The sequence below is a fragment of the Anomaloglossus baeobatrachus genome, chromosome 3, assembly GCF_048569485.1.
Source record: "Anomaloglossus baeobatrachus isolate aAnoBae1 chromosome 3, aAnoBae1.hap1, whole genome shotgun sequence".
NCBI lineage: Eukaryota > Metazoa > Chordata > Amphibia > Anura > Aromobatidae > Anomaloglossus > Anomaloglossus baeobatrachus.
Window position 1 is genome coordinate 73,669,448 of NC_134355.1, and position 16,367 is coordinate 73,685,814.

Consider the following 16,367-nt stretch of genomic DNA (forward strand, 5'->3'; position numbering starts at 1 on the left):
CACAGCTCTTTTATTGACACAGCCAGTCCCTCACTGACTGCACATGGAGGAGCGATCATACCCTGTAGACTCCAGCGGGCGGTGAAGACGCAGCCCATGAAGCTGAGGCGATTCTTCCAGCCCGTGTTCAGCTTGTGCAACCAGGACCTGAAGTCTCATCTGTGCCTTCAAGACGAGTTTTGTGTTTTCATCTTCCTGGTGACCACAAAGTTTGCACCTCCCCCACCCTGAGCCTGTACGTCCTGTGTGATATCACTCTTAGTAATTTCCTTCTCTTTCAAACCAGTTCTTCCTCTTCAATATGAATTTTTTTTTTTTTTTTTTTTTTTAGACCAGCCCGAGAGAGACTCACACGGAAAAGTTGTGGAATTATGGAAGATTTGTAGACCAGTTAATGATAAACAAATGATAAAATAAAGTTTAAGAATGTTAATTTATTCAGTATCAAGTATGATCTTCATGGGCAGAAATCCCCGCACTGAGGAGATGTAGCTGCCATCAATGAGGTTCTAATGGGCATCAAAAATACAACTTCAGTGCAGCCACGGGAATAGCGTATGGGATCTCCTTTATTGGGCAAAAACATGAGACGGAACAACATCATAAAACTGAGGTTCAGCGTCTCAATTGGCTGGTCCGCTGTTAATCGTGGAATGCCGTGATTAAAGGGGTGGTTCACTACCACATCCCTGTAAAATTGATGAGAAGGCTTTTTCTAAATGCCTTGATCAGCCAATTCGGCCTGTGAGTGGTGCTATTGCGGTCCATTCATCCCCATGAAGTGACCCCCTCCCCCCCCCACTCCGGCTCCGTGACCTCTAGGTTCCGGTGATGTCACATCAACTGCCAGTTGACCCCACATCACCGAGGCCGACCCCAGTCTTCCTGGCTGACTGACTGGGCTGCAGGCGGCGTTTCACCGCTTGTCACAACCCAGCATCGCTCCTATTTGCGGCGCTCTGCAGTGGAGAGAGTGCGCAACATGCGCTGTCACACTGGGCTGTGATTAGCAATGAAATACTGCCCACAGCCCAGTCACTCAGGAAGATGGGGGCCGGTCTCGGTGATGTTGGGTCAACTGGAAGTTGACCTGACATCACCGGATCCCAGAGGTCACGGAGCCCCGGGGGTCACTTCATGGAGATGAGTGGACCGCACTAGCGCCGCTCACAGGTAGAATTGGCTGAACAAGGTATTTAAAAAAAAAACAAAAAAAATAACAAAACAACTTTCCCATCAGTCTTACAGGGATGTGGTCACTTTTGCAGAGTAGTGGAACACCCCTCTAAGTATGGGTAACACGCTCGAAACGTGTAAGCTCTGTGCCTCTGTTTTATGTTACTGTCACGTTTTTAGCCAGTAAAGGAGACTTTTTATGCTCTATTCTTGTGACTGGACTGAAGTTATATTTTTGGACTTTCTTTAAAGTGCTACACAGGAGCAGAGCATGGTCCATGCTCAAGACCAAGCCATCTATATCCAGTGAGCTGGTTTATTTATTTATTTTTTTGTGTTTAATGGTTGTCCGTGGAAAGCTCTGCCATGCTGAATATATTTGGGCAGATCATCAAGATCCGCTGGTAGCAGCTCCTTTCTCAATTACTGACCAATGACGTCTGAGATATGCGCGATTGGCTCATTGGACACATTGGAGAATTGGCCAAGTCACAGGTTCCACAACTAAATCAATGTATCGTCAAGCTGTTGGTGTACCTGGAATGAAGACTAATGTGGTCTGACTATTTGTAAGTTGTTCCCCCACATCCTAATCCCAGGTGTAGGACCAATATGACGTTCCCTTGTGATGGCCTCTTCATGGTTTTGCGTACAAGGTTTTTAGACCAATCTTTGGCTAGGATTGCATCCAAGACAAAAGCGGGACTCGTTGCTGAAGATTGTAGACCACCAGTCTAGCCTCCGTTGCTGTCTTGCTCCGTACCCTGATGGCCTTTTAAGAGCACTGGCATGAGGTCAAAGGAAAACCTGTAGCTCATGGGGATCAATCGCATTCTGCTGGTTGGTGTAGATACTTTTTGATGTCCAGAAAGTTCTTTTTTTTTAATAAATAGGAATTGGAATGTTAAGTTCCACAATTGCCTATACTAAAAAAACAAAAAAACCCACAAAGGAGAGTATACAGACATTTCAGCACAGAATCAGCTGATTATTTCTCGAGGTCAAAAATGTTTAAAAACACGTTGAAATGTTTTACCTCCCAGAAAGCAGCAGCTGTGATCCCATGCTGTACCCAAATGCGGTGTTTGCCGCAGGCATGCATTGCAAATCGTGCCACATTAGCCGGATGCGGCGCCATGCGGTTTTTTTTTTTTTTTTTTTTTTTTTTTTGCCGGACAAAAAAAAGTGCCAGGCAATGTTCCATCCGGCCTCCGCATCGGCTAAATCTGCCGCATGCGGCAAAACCGGACGGAAAGCAAGCCCATGCGGCACAATAAGGCACTAATGTAAGTCTATGCAAAAAAAACCGCAACCGGCGGCAAAAAAACGGTTGCGTTTTTTTCTGCAAAGTGCCGGATTGTGCCGCACAGGAAAAAACGGATGTGTGAAAGCAGCGCAAGTCCCATAGGACGGCGGCTCCAGATACCTGCGCCTGTACAAACCGGGGAAATTCATCTCCATGTGTGATTGCACAATCCTCCCTCCTAGTTGAGACTTGTTCAGGTGGAGGAATGTTCTCGGTGCTCGCACTCCCTGCACGACCTCACATTGCTGGTTCTATGTGTTTTTCTTTCCTAGCGACGATTAGTTTCCACATCTTGATGGAATATTTTTTAGATCTTAATATTACAATCTCCTGTCTGTGTCCGGACATTTCAGGCGGAGGATGGTGACGGTACTGAGGTCTTTAGTGGCTCAAACATTAATCTGACATTGGTTTTGTAGGTCCTTATTATTATTGACTGTTCCTTAGGATAGGATGGTAATGTATCAGTGGTGCGCCCCACCCTCCATCGATCAGGCAATTGAGTCCATTGTGCTCTGCACAGCTCCAAGCCTCATGTAGAAGCCATAAATGTATGTTTTTCCCTATACGAGTGAGTGCATGCAGTACTGTTCATGGCCATTACAAAGTGTGCAGCCTCCAGTGCCCTGTTCTACTTAGGCTATGTGCGCACTTACCGGATTTTTCGCAGATTTTGCCGCGGATTTGCTGCATGTTTCGCTGCAGAAAATGTTCATAACATCTCTGCAGTGAATCACCAGCAAATCCTATGGAGAAAAAAAATCCTGTGCGCACTGGGCGGAATTTGACAGCTGCGTGTTTTGCTGCGGAAATCCCGCAGCAAAAACAAGTGCATGTCACTTCTTTTCCGCACATCGCTGCGGGATTTCACTCCATTGACTCAATGTTAATCATGAAATCCCGCAGGGAATAACGCAGGCAGCAAATTCTGTGCGGTTCACTGCGTTTTGCTGCGTTATTCCCTGCGGTATTTTGCGGTTTACCTCCGGTAATGTGCATCACTTGCTTGCGGTTTTGCAGGGAAGTGATGTCATTACAGGAACAGGAAGCCGTGCAGAGTAAACACACACACAGATCACACACACACACATCACAGACATAGAACACATAGACACAGACACATAGAACACACATAGAAAGAAAACGGAAATATAGAAAACAAAGAACGTGGGCTCCACTGCATATTTACCTTCCAGCCGAGGTAAGCACACAGCGGCGGCCCGGTATTCTCAGGCTGGGGAGGGAGAGGGGCAGGGTTAATGTCCCCCGCCTCACTCCCCCTCCCGCAGCCGAGAATATCAGCCGCAGCTGCCCCGGCACTGTCGCATGCAATATGCGGCACTGCCGGCGTGTCCTCGGCTCTTCTTGCCACCGTGTAGCAGTGGTGACAAGGTAATACAAGGGTTAATGGTGATGGGGGACCACCGCCATTAACCCCAGGCTTGATCATGGCAGCGTCTATGTGACAGCTGACATGATCAACCCGTAAGTAAAGTGAAGAAAACAGACACCAAAAATTCTTTATTTTAAATAAAACAAACAAGCCTCGTTCACCAGTTTATTAACCCCTCCCGCACCAAAGCTCCGGCGTAATCCACACAGCTCCGACTCCGGCGTCCTGCACTGCTGACATCCAGCCGCGATGTGTCACAGACACAGGCTGAATGCAGCAGACAGGAGAGGTAATTATCGGTCATTTCCCACGGCCGGTAATGTGAACTCACTGCCGACCGTGGGAAATGCAGCGATCTGTCCTCTATCTATCTATCTATCTATCTATCCCTCTATCTGTCAGTTTATCTATCCCTCTATCTATTCTTCTGTCTATCTATCTACTCAGAATTAAATGACTTTTTTTTTTTTTTTTTTTTTTCAATGTGCTTTATTGCAGTGAATGCAATAAAGCACATCCCAACCCGCACGCGGCAAAACCGCGGCAATACCGCGAACAATACCGCGGTAAAACCGCGGCAAACCGCATGCGGTTTTCGGGTGCGGTTTCCCGCGGTTTTTTACCGCGAGTGCGGTAATCTTTGAGAGGATGCGGAATTTTCTCAAGAAAATTCCATTTCCCAGTGCGCACAGAGCCTTAAAGGGGTATTCCATCTCCAAGATCCTATCCCAATATGTGTAATATTAGCAAATACCACCAATTAGAAATGTAGTGTAGTTCTCCTGATTAGTTATGTCTCTTTCCTCATGTGCAGGGCATTGCAGCTTCAGTATCCATGGTTACAATCGCAGTTAAGTGTCACTATATGGACGTAACCATATTGGAAGTGGAAATACCCCTTTAAAGCTGATGGGTGGTCTAAAGGCCCTTCATACATATTAGACTAAAGTCAAGCAAAGCTGCTCATGTTGGCAGGATCGGCGGAAAGTGTGACTATATTGGGGAGGATTAGGGTCGGGCAGACTGATTTTAATGCCTATCCCTTTTTTTCTTCGATAGATGAGTCGCTGGTCGGGATGTTTGGCAGCGGCTTTCTCTACTCTTCCCTCTTAACTCCATGTTAATGTGTATGGCAGAGATTAGAGACAGAGCTGACAACTGAATGAGTGAAGTGTGTGCGACTGCTATGCTGTGACCACTGTTTTTAAGGACTTATTCATTTTTATTTTTTTTCCTTTTTGCACGGATATGTAATTGGGGCTTTAGGCTATGTGCGCATGTTGCGTAAATACATGCAGTTACGCTGCGCTTTGTAGCGCAGCGTAACTGCATGCTGCCTGCGTCCCCTGCACAGTCTATGGAGATTGTGCAGGGGCCGTGCGCACGTGGCGTTTTAAAGCGCAGCGCTTCGGCTACTGCCGAAGCGCTGCGTTCTAAGAAGTGACATGTCACTTCTTCCGTGCGCTTTGCCGGCAGCCCCTGCTCTGTCTATGGCAGGAGCTGCAGTCAGAGCGCATGGAATCTGCTTTTTTTTTTTTTCACTACGGACATTTCTGCAGCGATTTAAAGCGCACATGTGCTCTTCAGATCGCTGCAGAAATTTCTGCAGTGACTGTACACAACGTGCGCACAAAGCCTTATGCTGCTGATACGTCGTTTATTACCCTGTTACCATTAACTGCCATAAAGCATAGACACTAAAGCTAAACTATTGCTTAAGGTGTGTGGTTTTTTTTTTCCCTTCAAATCTAGACCATGTTTAACCCCTTCCTCATAACACTGTACCTGGACGTTGTGCGTTGAACAAACTTCTTGCACCACGATGTGCAGATATTGCAGGGAAGTTGCAGTTCAGGGGCATCAGCAGTGGGTGCCGGCTGTATACACTGGAGGGTGGAGCTGTGTGCAGGGGCATCAGCAGTGGGTGCCGGCTGTATACACTGGAGGGTGGAGCTGTGTGCAGGGGCATCAGCAGTGGGTGCCGGCTGTATACACTGGAGGGTGGAGCTGTGTGCAGGGGCATCAGCAGTGGGTGCCGGTTGTATACACTGGAGGGTGGAGCTATGTTGCAGGGATATCAGCAGTGGCTGCCGGCTGTATACACTGAGGGAGGGCAGAGCTGTGTTGCAGGGACATCAGCAGAGGCTGCCGGCTGTATACACTGAGGGAGGGCGGAGCTGTGTGCAGGGGCATCAGCAGTGGGTGCCAGCTGTATACACTGAGGGAGAGCAGAGCTGTATGCAAGGGCATCAGCAGTGGGTTCCAGTGGGTGCCGACTGTATACACTGAGGGAGGGCGGAGCTGTGTGCAGGGGCATCAGCAGTGGGTGCCGGCTGTATACACTGAGGGAGGGTGGAGCGGTGTGCAGGGGCATCAGCAGTGGGTGCCAGCTGTATACACTGAGGGAGGGCGGAGCTGTGTGCAGGGGCATCAGCAGTGGGTGCCGGCTGTATACACTGAGGGAGGGTGGAGTGGTGTGCAGGGGCATCAGCAGAGGCTGCCGGCTGTATACAGTGAGGGAGAGCAGAGCTGTATGCAAGGGCATCAGCAGTGGGTTCCAGTGGGTGCCGGCTGTATACACTGAGGGAGGGCGGAGCTGTGTGCAGGGGCATTAGCAGTGGGTGCCAGCTGTATACACTGAGGGAGAGCAGAGCTGTATGCAAGGGCATCAGCAGTGGGTTCCAGTGGGTGCCGACTGTATACACTGAGGGAGGGCGGAGCTGTGTGCAGGGGCATCAGCAGTGGGTGCCGGCTGTATACACTGAGGGAGGGTGGAGCGGTGTGCAGGGGCATCAGCAGTGGGTGCCAGCTGTATACACTGAGGGAGGGCGGAGCTGTGTGCAAGGGGCATCAGCAGTGGGTGCCAGCTGTATACACTGAGGGAGGGCGGAGCTGTGTGCAGGGGCATCAGCAGTGGGTGCCGGCTGTATACACTGAGGGAGGGCAGAGCTGTGTGCAGGGGCATCAGCAGTGGGTGCCAGCTGTGATATGCAGAGGACATCTTTCTGGAGTGACGGGGATCGGAGATGATCTGATCTTGGATGTTTAGTGCTCTGTCTCAGTGCGATTTTTGGGAGGTTTTGGAATTGTTTTGCAACCTTTTGATTTGTCAGCACTTAGTGTGGAACGGCATCTGCTTCAGACGTGACATATCTTATTTTCCCCACCAGACATTTTTTATTACCTCTTCAGGAAAAGAAAAAGCTTATAACTTAAAAAAAAAACAAACAACCTTATTTGGACAGCAAAGTGAATTTCCCATGGAAATCTCTTCCCACTTATTTCTAAGAGTTCTTGACACCGTTTTGAAGGAGGATTTTTGAGTGGAATCACTGCAAAAATAAAAAACCCCTCTGTGATCTTGGCCTTACTCTTTTTTTGGACTGGCTGGGACACCTAAAGACTTTAACAGGTTGGGGCCTTCATCTCTTCATGGGGTATCAACAACGGTCATGTCATTTGGGGGTCTAACAGGGCACACTGTATTAAAAAGTGGATCCGGTTGAAAAATGCTGTGGAAGAGCGAGCGCAACAGGGTCTTACCCGGTAGGGATATAGGACATAAAGGGATCACGGTACACTCACCTTCTCAGATTGTGAAAGTCACAACCCCTATGTAACACACTCAGTAGTAGTATCAGCTGCAGCCCCGAGGTGTACGGTATGTAGTAGGACGTAAGTAGAAATCGGGTATATACCGTGCTGATAATCAATAGTATACTAATATAATTCCTTTATTGTTCGTACAGATCTACGCGTTTCAGAGACATCAGTCTCCTTCATCAGGACATCAAAGGAACACCGATTATTCCTTTGATGTCCTGAGGAAGGAGACGGATGTCTCTGAAACGCGTAGATCTGTACGAACAATAAAGGAATTATCTTAATATGCAATTGAGTAGCAGCGCGGTGTATATACCCGATTTCTACTTAACGTCCTACTGCATTAAAAAGTGCGAATTCCCTCCCGCATGCCGCCCCAAAAAAGATTCATTAACAAATGTGCTGCAAAATGGTTCTTAAAGACAATAAAACAAACCCTCATATAACAGTGACCTAAAATTATAGTCCTTTTTATACTAATGCATAAAGTGAAGTTGTACAAAAATAATATATGAAAAAAAATTATAAATTTTCATTTGCTGCAATCACACTGACGCCGTCATATACAGATAGCGTGTGCCGCTCATCGGATGGCATACATTGAAACTGCATAAAGTGCTAAACAGTTTATGTACCTAAATCGGTGATATAAAAACATGCCTCTCGTACCACAGAAACATGCTGAAAAATATAAAAAGCTTTTGTCTTAAAGGCCCAAAATAGATGTCTCCTAAGGGTTAATACATTTTACAAAATCAATGATGCCGTAGCCGGGAATCTTGGTGGTTATGTGGAGTAAAGGTCCGCTGCTGTGCTAGGTGAATAGAACAATGCCCGGCACATCGCGGTTATAATGGGCAGTCGGCGGGAAGTTCAGCGCAAAGCCGGTATTTGTGCTGTGTATGCTATGGCTGTGCGTGACTCAATAGGAAGTGTAAGCACACATCTCTATATATGGCCTATATACTGCACCTCTGCACTGTGTGAGCGGAAAATACAGCTCTGAAGGCTCACAGCACACAGCCCAAAAGCCTCAATGTGAGCAGTGCGCACAGATCTGCGGCCGGCAATCTGATGGTTGTAGTTCTATAAGAAGCCATTTTTCTTATGCTTCTCACAGATCTTGAAACATATTAGTGCGTCTTCATCTATACACGCCATAGACTGATCCTTTCTGATGTATTTCTTTGCTGTTTAAAGGGAAACCTGTCAGGTCCAATATGCACCCAGAACCATGAGCAGTTCTGGGTGTATATTGCTAATCCCTGCCTAATCATCCCGGTATACACTAGCATAGATAAAGAGAATAAAGAGATCTTTAGAAAAAGTATTTCTAAAGATCTTTTATCGTATGCTAATGAGCGCGGGGGACTAGTCCCCTGGGTGTTAGTCCCCATGGCTAGTCGGCCCCATTAGCATGTTAGTACACCCCTGTGGGTGTGCTATCATTTTAATGAAATGTGCACCGTCAGAAGATGATCTCACTCTCCTCTCCGCCGCCATTGCCGCCCAACACTGGATTATAGCTCGGTGTACGTGACCGCGGAGGTTTGGTCATGCGCACTATTTCAGTTTGAAGCCAGGACGTGTACACCAGGCTTCATAGTGCACATGAAAAAAGAAAAATAGAAAATGGAGTGATAATGTAATGTAAAATGGGCATCGCGATCTGATGCTGATTGGTAAGAAATATAGGTGCAACATTCCCTTTAAAGGGAACCTGTCACTAGATTTGGTGACTATAAGCTGTGGCCACCACCAGTGGGCTCTTATATACAGCATTCTAACATACTGTATATAAGAGCCCAGGCCGCTGTGTAGAATGTAAAAAAAACAGTTTATAATACTCACCTAAATGGTCGGTGCAGTGCAGACTGGTCAGATGGGTGTCTTCGTTCTCGGGGTGCGGCGCCTCTTCTTCCGGCCATCTTTGTCTTCCTTTTTTTGAAGTCTGGATGCATGATGCGTCCTACGTCATGCACCAGCATTGAGGTCCTGTGCAGGTGCACTTTGATCTGCCCTGAGCAGGGCAGATCAAAGTATCGTAGTTCGCCTGCGCGGGACCGCCGGTGCGTGTGTATGACGTAGGATGCGTTATGCACCCCAACTTCAAAAGGAGGACAAAGATGGCTGAAAGAGGAGGTGCCGGACCTGGAGAGCGGAGACACCATCCGACCAGTCTGCACCACCGCTTAGGTGAGTATTATAAGGTGATTTTTACGCTCTAGATAGCGGCCTGGGCTCTTATATACAGAATGCTGTATAAGAGCCCACTGATGGTGGCCTCAGCTTATAGGCCCCAAATCTGGTGACAGGTTCCCTTTAAGTAGTGTGACCCTGTCGTATTAAGGGACTGTTTCTTCTCTGAAATTATTTCTATTTGATGATTATTTGTTAATTTTTCTTTCTTTATCTTTCAGTTTGTGAAATGTGGCTATGCCGGCTCCAACTTCCCCGAGCACATTTTCCCCGCTCTGGTCGGGCGACCTGTTATCCGTTCTACTGCCAAAGTGGGAAACATTGAGATCAAGGTAACTATTCTACAAAAGAGCATGAACTGAATTTAGGCTTCATCGGATCGAATGGAGACCGGAAATCTTTCCTGTTAATGCAAATTTGGTTTGTAGAAATCCCAACTAGAAAAGAGTCCAGATACTCGTCATGGGCAGCTTTACAGACTCTCGTGATATTTGTAGTTCTCCATCTGTGTGCGATTCCCTGTGGTGGACAAAATCCCCAACAACCCGCACAGGGAGGTATTAGTCGCGCACTTTCTCGGGCTCCCTCGCAGATGGCCGTGAGTTTTGGCTGCATGCAGATAGCACATTGTGGAATCCTACCCTAAGATACTTTCAGTAGTCTCACTCCATTCTGTGTATTACTGATAAAAGTTTTGTGGCATTTAGGGACCAATCCTTCTCTTTTCTTGCTCACACATCTGCAGGTTTAACGCACGAGTGCAAGTAACTCTTGGATTTGGGATGGGGGAGTATTTTCCTCTTCTGTTTTTAAATCGTAGGGAGTTTTAACCCCTTAACAACCGCGGGCAGTAATATTACGTCCTAGCGGTCATAGTGTTACTGCCCGCGGTCTGCTGCCGGCAGCTTGCCGCGATCGGCGCACATCTCAGAAGATTTTCACAGCTGAGATGTGTGCCTGCCAGGCACTAGCAGAATCGTTATCTGCTCGTGCCGTTTAACCTCTTGAATGACGCTGTCAATACGTGACAGCGCTATTATAACTGCATCGGCGGTAAACATTTACTCACCGGCTAACACCGGAAGTCAAGTGATGTGATCACGTGACTTCCAGTGGTTGTCATGTTAGCACAGGGTCATGTGATGACTCCTGTAGCTCACATGAATTACTTTCGGTTTCATCCAGCCCAGAGCTGGGTGAGGCAGAAAATGAGCATATCTGCTGTTTACAGGTGTCTAGCTGTGATCAGCAGATATGGCAGAGCGATTGGATTGTTGATCCATATAGCTGGCTAGGAGGACTAGTAAAATAAAAAGTTAGTTTTTTAAAAAATGGAAAAAAAATAAACCTTAAAGTTCAAATCACCCCCCTTTTGCCCCATTGAAAATTAAAGGGTTAAAAAAATAAAAAATATACACATTTGGTATCGCCACGTTCAGAAACGCCCGATCTATCAAAATATAAAATCAGTTAATCTGATCAGTAAACTGTGTAGCGGCAAAAAAATTCCTAACGCCAAAATTACGTTTTTTGGTCGCCACAAATTTTGCGCAAAATGCAATAACAGGCGATCAAAACGTAACATCTGCGCAAAAATGGTAGTTGAAAACAGCCTTAGATGCAAAAAATAAGACATCACTGAGCCATAGATCGCGAAAAATGAGAGCGCTAAGGGTCATGGAATATGGCGTAAAACGTGCGCCACTTTTTTCGAACAAACTTCTGGGTTTTTTTTAAACCCCTTATATAAAAGTAAACCTAAACATATTTGGTGTCTACGAACTCACACTGATCTGAGGCATCACACTGACAGTTTTACCATATAGTGAATAAAATCTCAAAAACAATAGTGCTATCGCACTTTTTTTGCAATTTTTACGCATTTGGAATTTTTTTGCCATTTTCCAGTCTACTATATGGTAAAACTTATGGTTTTATTTAAAAGTACAGCTCGTTCCGCAAAAAATGAGCCCTCACATGACCATATTGACTGAAAAATAAAAAAGTTATGTCTCTCGGAAGAAGAATGGCGAAAAATCGGCTGGTTGAGAAGGGGTTAAAGGGTTACTCAAAAAGTAAATTACTCCGTATATGTGAGATGGGGGACAACTTCCAATCACTAGGATTCCTACAGCTGGGACCTCCACCAGTCCCAACAATGAGGCGCTACCACTCCATTCTGTTTGTTACGGAGGTGCAAATGTTCGGCCTCCTCTCCATTCATGGTCTATGAAACTGCTTTTGAAAGGAGACTACAGCTCTCCTATGTTTCATGTTTTCAGCAGTCACATAGACGAATCACATGGATATCTTGTATCTGCATAATTTGACATGACTGCAGATCCTGGAGCCCTTGGGGATTGCTGGGGGTCCCTGGGGTTGGACATCCAGCTATTGGAATGTTATCCCCTATTCGGAGGATAAGGGACAGCTTATTTTGGGAATCACACATTTGTGACAAACCCAACAACTGTGTGAGAAGGTTCTCCCTATGCAGCTTTGCTTCTTTTTTCTTTGCAGATATTTGTGCTAATGTTCTGCTCATCTGGAATGTAAATTATAATTTATTACAGCTCCATTTATTCCATGGCTCCTAACATGTGAAAGGGGTAAACATAATAGGGACAAGTACAATAATCATGAACAATACAAGGCAAACTGGTACAGGAGGAGAGAGGACCCTGCCCGCCAGGGCTCAGTCTACAGGGGATGGGTGAGGATACAGTAGGTGAGGGTGGAGATGGTCATGCAGGTTGTGGGCTTGTCGGAAGAGGTGGGTCTTCAGGTTCCTTTGAAGGTTTCCATGGTGTGTGAGTCTGTTATGTTGGGGTTTAGATTTCTAGTGTATGTGGGAGACATCTTAGATGTAATTGTGGGAAGAGGAGGTAAGATGGGAGGTCAGAAGGAGTTCTTGTGAGGACTAGGTTACAGATGTAGGGAGGAGACAGCAGGTGGCTTTGTATGTCATGGTTAAAGGGAACCAAACATCAGGTTTTCAGTTTATAGGGTGCAGCCAGTGCAGTACTGGCACTATCAGGCACAGGCTGTACATACCATTAGGGGGCAGCTCGGGTGTTTAGTCAGTGAAATCCAACTTTATAAAGTGTGAAAATTCGTGCACTTTTTGATTGACGTGTGTACCTCTCTCCTAATGTCCGGGCGGGTTATGGACGTTTATCCCCGCCGTCGCCTGTTCCTCCCTCTCACTGGCCGTATGTAAATTCCTCTCTTCAGAAACATGGCGCCGGAGTTGGCGCCTGCGCATAGCGCTCATCTCCGGCGCCATGTTTCTGAAGCCCGCTGTACTTAGTATTTTGCAGGAGAGGGTGGCGCATGCGCCCTCGCTTCTTTACATCCCATTGTGACCGCGGGAGCGCGCGTGGTCACAACAGGACTGCAGAACAGCTGATGAGAGGACGCGATTAGGTGCAGCTAATATGCTGAGCTGATAAGCTGATATTTGGTTCCCTTTAAGGTTTTGAACTTTGGTCTTTGGACAATGGGAGGCCAGTAAAGGGATTGGCAGAGAGGAGAGACTGAGGAATACCGGAGTGCGGGGGGGGCTGGATTAGGTTTGCAGCATTGCTTAGGATAGATTGTAGGGGTGCAAGAGTGTTAGAAGGGAGGCCAGCGAGCAAGGGGGGTTGCACTAGTCAAGGTGGGAGTTGATGAGGACATGCACTAATGTTTCTACTTAAGCAAGATTCTGCAATGTACTGATTCCGGAAATATTGAGTTGGTGTTGGCATGAGATGAAAAGAGCTTGGATATGTGGCTTAAAGCAGAGAGCAGAGTCCAGGCCAGCCCCGGAGCAGTGATCTTGCGGGACTGGGGAGAGTGAGCACGCAGCCATTGATGGATAGGTCTGTTAGGAGAGTTGAGAGAGATGGAAGGGTGGGTGAGGGTGGAGATGATTTCTGTTTTGTCTACATTAAGTTTTAGAAATCGAGCTGAGAAAAAGGATGAAATAGCAGTCAGTGTGGGATTTTGGTTAATAAGGAGGTATATCTGGTCCAGAGAGGTAGATCTGCGCATCATCAGTATAAGGATGAAATGAAAGCCGTGGTAGTCTATAAGCTGTTCCATGCCGAAGGTGTAGGTGGAGAAGAGGAGGGGGTCTAAGAACGGAGCCTTGGGGGACTCTGACGGATAGGGGGATAGATGAGGTGGTGCTGTGTGCCACCACAGCAGAGATATGTGAAGGAGCTGAAGAAAGTTTCAATCTTGTCAGCCCTGCTTGTTCTCTGCCGTGGGATGGACACAGCACTGTCATCCCTGGCTTTGGTCCATCCCTTACCAAAGGAAAGGCAGGAGAGGTCACCATGCGTAAAATACCCCAAGGCACCAATAACAGATGGAGCACATTAGGTATGGTGACAATGCGTCATTTATTATCTGGGTTGGAGGGTCACTTTAAGTGGTCTGATTGTTATAAAGCCACAATAGGCCGCTGTGCCACATAACTATAGACGCAGCAGCTGCTCCGAGATCTTAGCATTGTGTTCGCTATGAGACATTGTGGTCAGGTGCCGGCTAAATATAGTGATGGCGTGGTAAGGTGCCGAATGCAATCTAAAATCTGAGGTCTGGTATGGCTAGCACTATTGTTACCCCTACCAGACCCTCTATAGCTTATTTCTTCTTTAAGAAAATACCAACAGAGAAAAAGCAGGAAAAAGTATCAACCAAAAACTGACTGACTCATCATGATGAACCCATGTAGATACAGTATGGGGTCCGCCTGCTCAGTACCGCACACTTAGCAGCACTCGGCACAGGCATCACCATTCCCTGTGAGGCTGGCTATTGACAGCTGGTCTCCATTTTACAAACTTTGTTGTCGTGAGCGGTGTTCTCCAGCCTCACCTCTGACATTCTCTTCTTCTTCACTTCTTTCTCTTCCAACTTTACTGAAAAATCTCAAGTAGAATAAGAAAAAGATGGTAAGTGCGGGCGGTGAGGCTGCCGGCTGATGTTTGCTGCCTTTCCTGCCGTGCAGATGACCACGGTTTTGGCAGATGTGTTCTCCCGCATGTTCTCGCATGTGTAATGCTCATGTAATAATGACATGCAGCGCCCGCTGTACTGCGCTGTCACGGTGTGTGGAAGCCTTTCTATCCGGGGGGGATAAATGACATTAACCCACATTATCAGTACACGGACTTTGCAGTATGGATTTTGTTGTTTGCAGTTCTGCATGAAAAATGAATGACTGCTTCTCTACTAATATTGGTTTTCAGAAGTGAAATGCGCTGTAACTCTCAGCAGGGAGGATTTTTTTCTTGTCTTATAATAAAGATCAAAAGTTAAACTATTTGTCATTGTTTTTGCTGCTGACATAGGATCACGTCAGACAAAGCTTAAAATCCAAGTATACGCTGCTGAGAGCTTCCTTCAACCCGTCCCCTTCATGAGACTGCGGTTTCCAATCACTAAATCTGTATTACAGCTGGATTTTTTGATAAATAACACACATCCAATATGTCTGATCATTTTCCCTAGTAAATATTCCCAGATTAGAGAGAATCTACTGTATTGAGGTTTTTCGTTTTAGATCTAGGACACACAGCGAGAAAAACAGTGCGAGTGGAATGCGATAAAAAAATTGCATTCCACTCGGACCAATATTACTCTATGGAGCCGCTCCCATGAGCGATTATTTTCTCAGCCCTATTCGGACCAAAAAAACAGTCACAGCATGCTGCGAGTGCAATGCGAGCTTGTTTCACTTTCAACCATTAAAGTCTATGGGGCGTGAGAAACACTGCATTGCTCCCGCGTTGCACCGATGTAACGCGAGAGTAGTGTGATTCTCACATTATCCGGTAACGGAGGAGATGGGGAGATAAATCTGGCCCTCCCCTCCAACGCCGGCCCTCTCCTCCGCAACTGTGGTCTGATCGCACGATTGGACCACAGTCACAATGACGGTCGGCTCCTGCTGTGCTGCAAGCGTGAGCCAAGCGTCATGCGAGGACTCGCATAAATCCCCGTGTGGCCTCAGCCTTAGACCCCCCCCCATTCCTGATTTAGTGCATTTTGGAGATACTAAAGTGGCTCTGGTCATGTGATACTAATCTTAGGATGGGCATTGATATCAGATCGATGAGGGGGCCAGACACCTGGTACCAGTCGCAATACATTGAATGGTGCGTCTTTGTTCAAGGTTTCCATCCCACACCTTCCAGAACTAATCGCTGGTCAGTGGGGGTGCTGGGTGTTGGACCCCCAAGTGTGAGAAATTAATTACTTCTTTGATATGTTATCAATATACGGGCAGAGTTCACCTTTAACGACAATACTCTCCTATAACAGAGCAGAGAGCATCTACAGAGACTGGAGGACCCACCACACATGGCCATTGCATTGACAGCCTGGTAACGTCAGTGAGAACTGTGTAATGGCTCTCTCTAACCTGTGGTGGCGCTGTAAATAATTTCTGTGCTTCCCACAAGATTACCTCCACAGATCAGTTGATTGATGGAGGTTCGGGCACGTCTAGGGTTTGTGCAAACGTTGTGTATTTGTTGCAGAAAAAGGCAGCGGCAAAAAGCATTCATTTTTTTCTGTATTTTTGACCTGTGCTTTGCAGATTATTCCAATTGATTAGTATGAGTGAAACCTGCAGCAAAAATGCTAAAAAAAATTCACAAACTGCAGATTTAAATCTGCACCAAATCTGTAAGGGAA

The 16,367-nt window shown here is 46.6% G+C and overlaps 1 protein-coding gene across 1 annotated transcript in view; it reads left to right on the plus strand.

The window, feature by feature from the left end:
- Nucleotides 1–16,367, plus strand: part of ACTR2 (actin related protein 2) — a 74,355-nt gene that overhangs the window by 20,160 nt on the left and 37,828 nt on the right. The window contains exon 2 of the mRNA XM_075339266.1: nt 9,899–10,009. Within this exon, the coding sequence (XP_075195381.1) occupies nt 9,899–10,009 (111 nt within the window). The remainder of the gene's footprint in view (nt 1–9,898; nt 10,010–16,367) is intronic.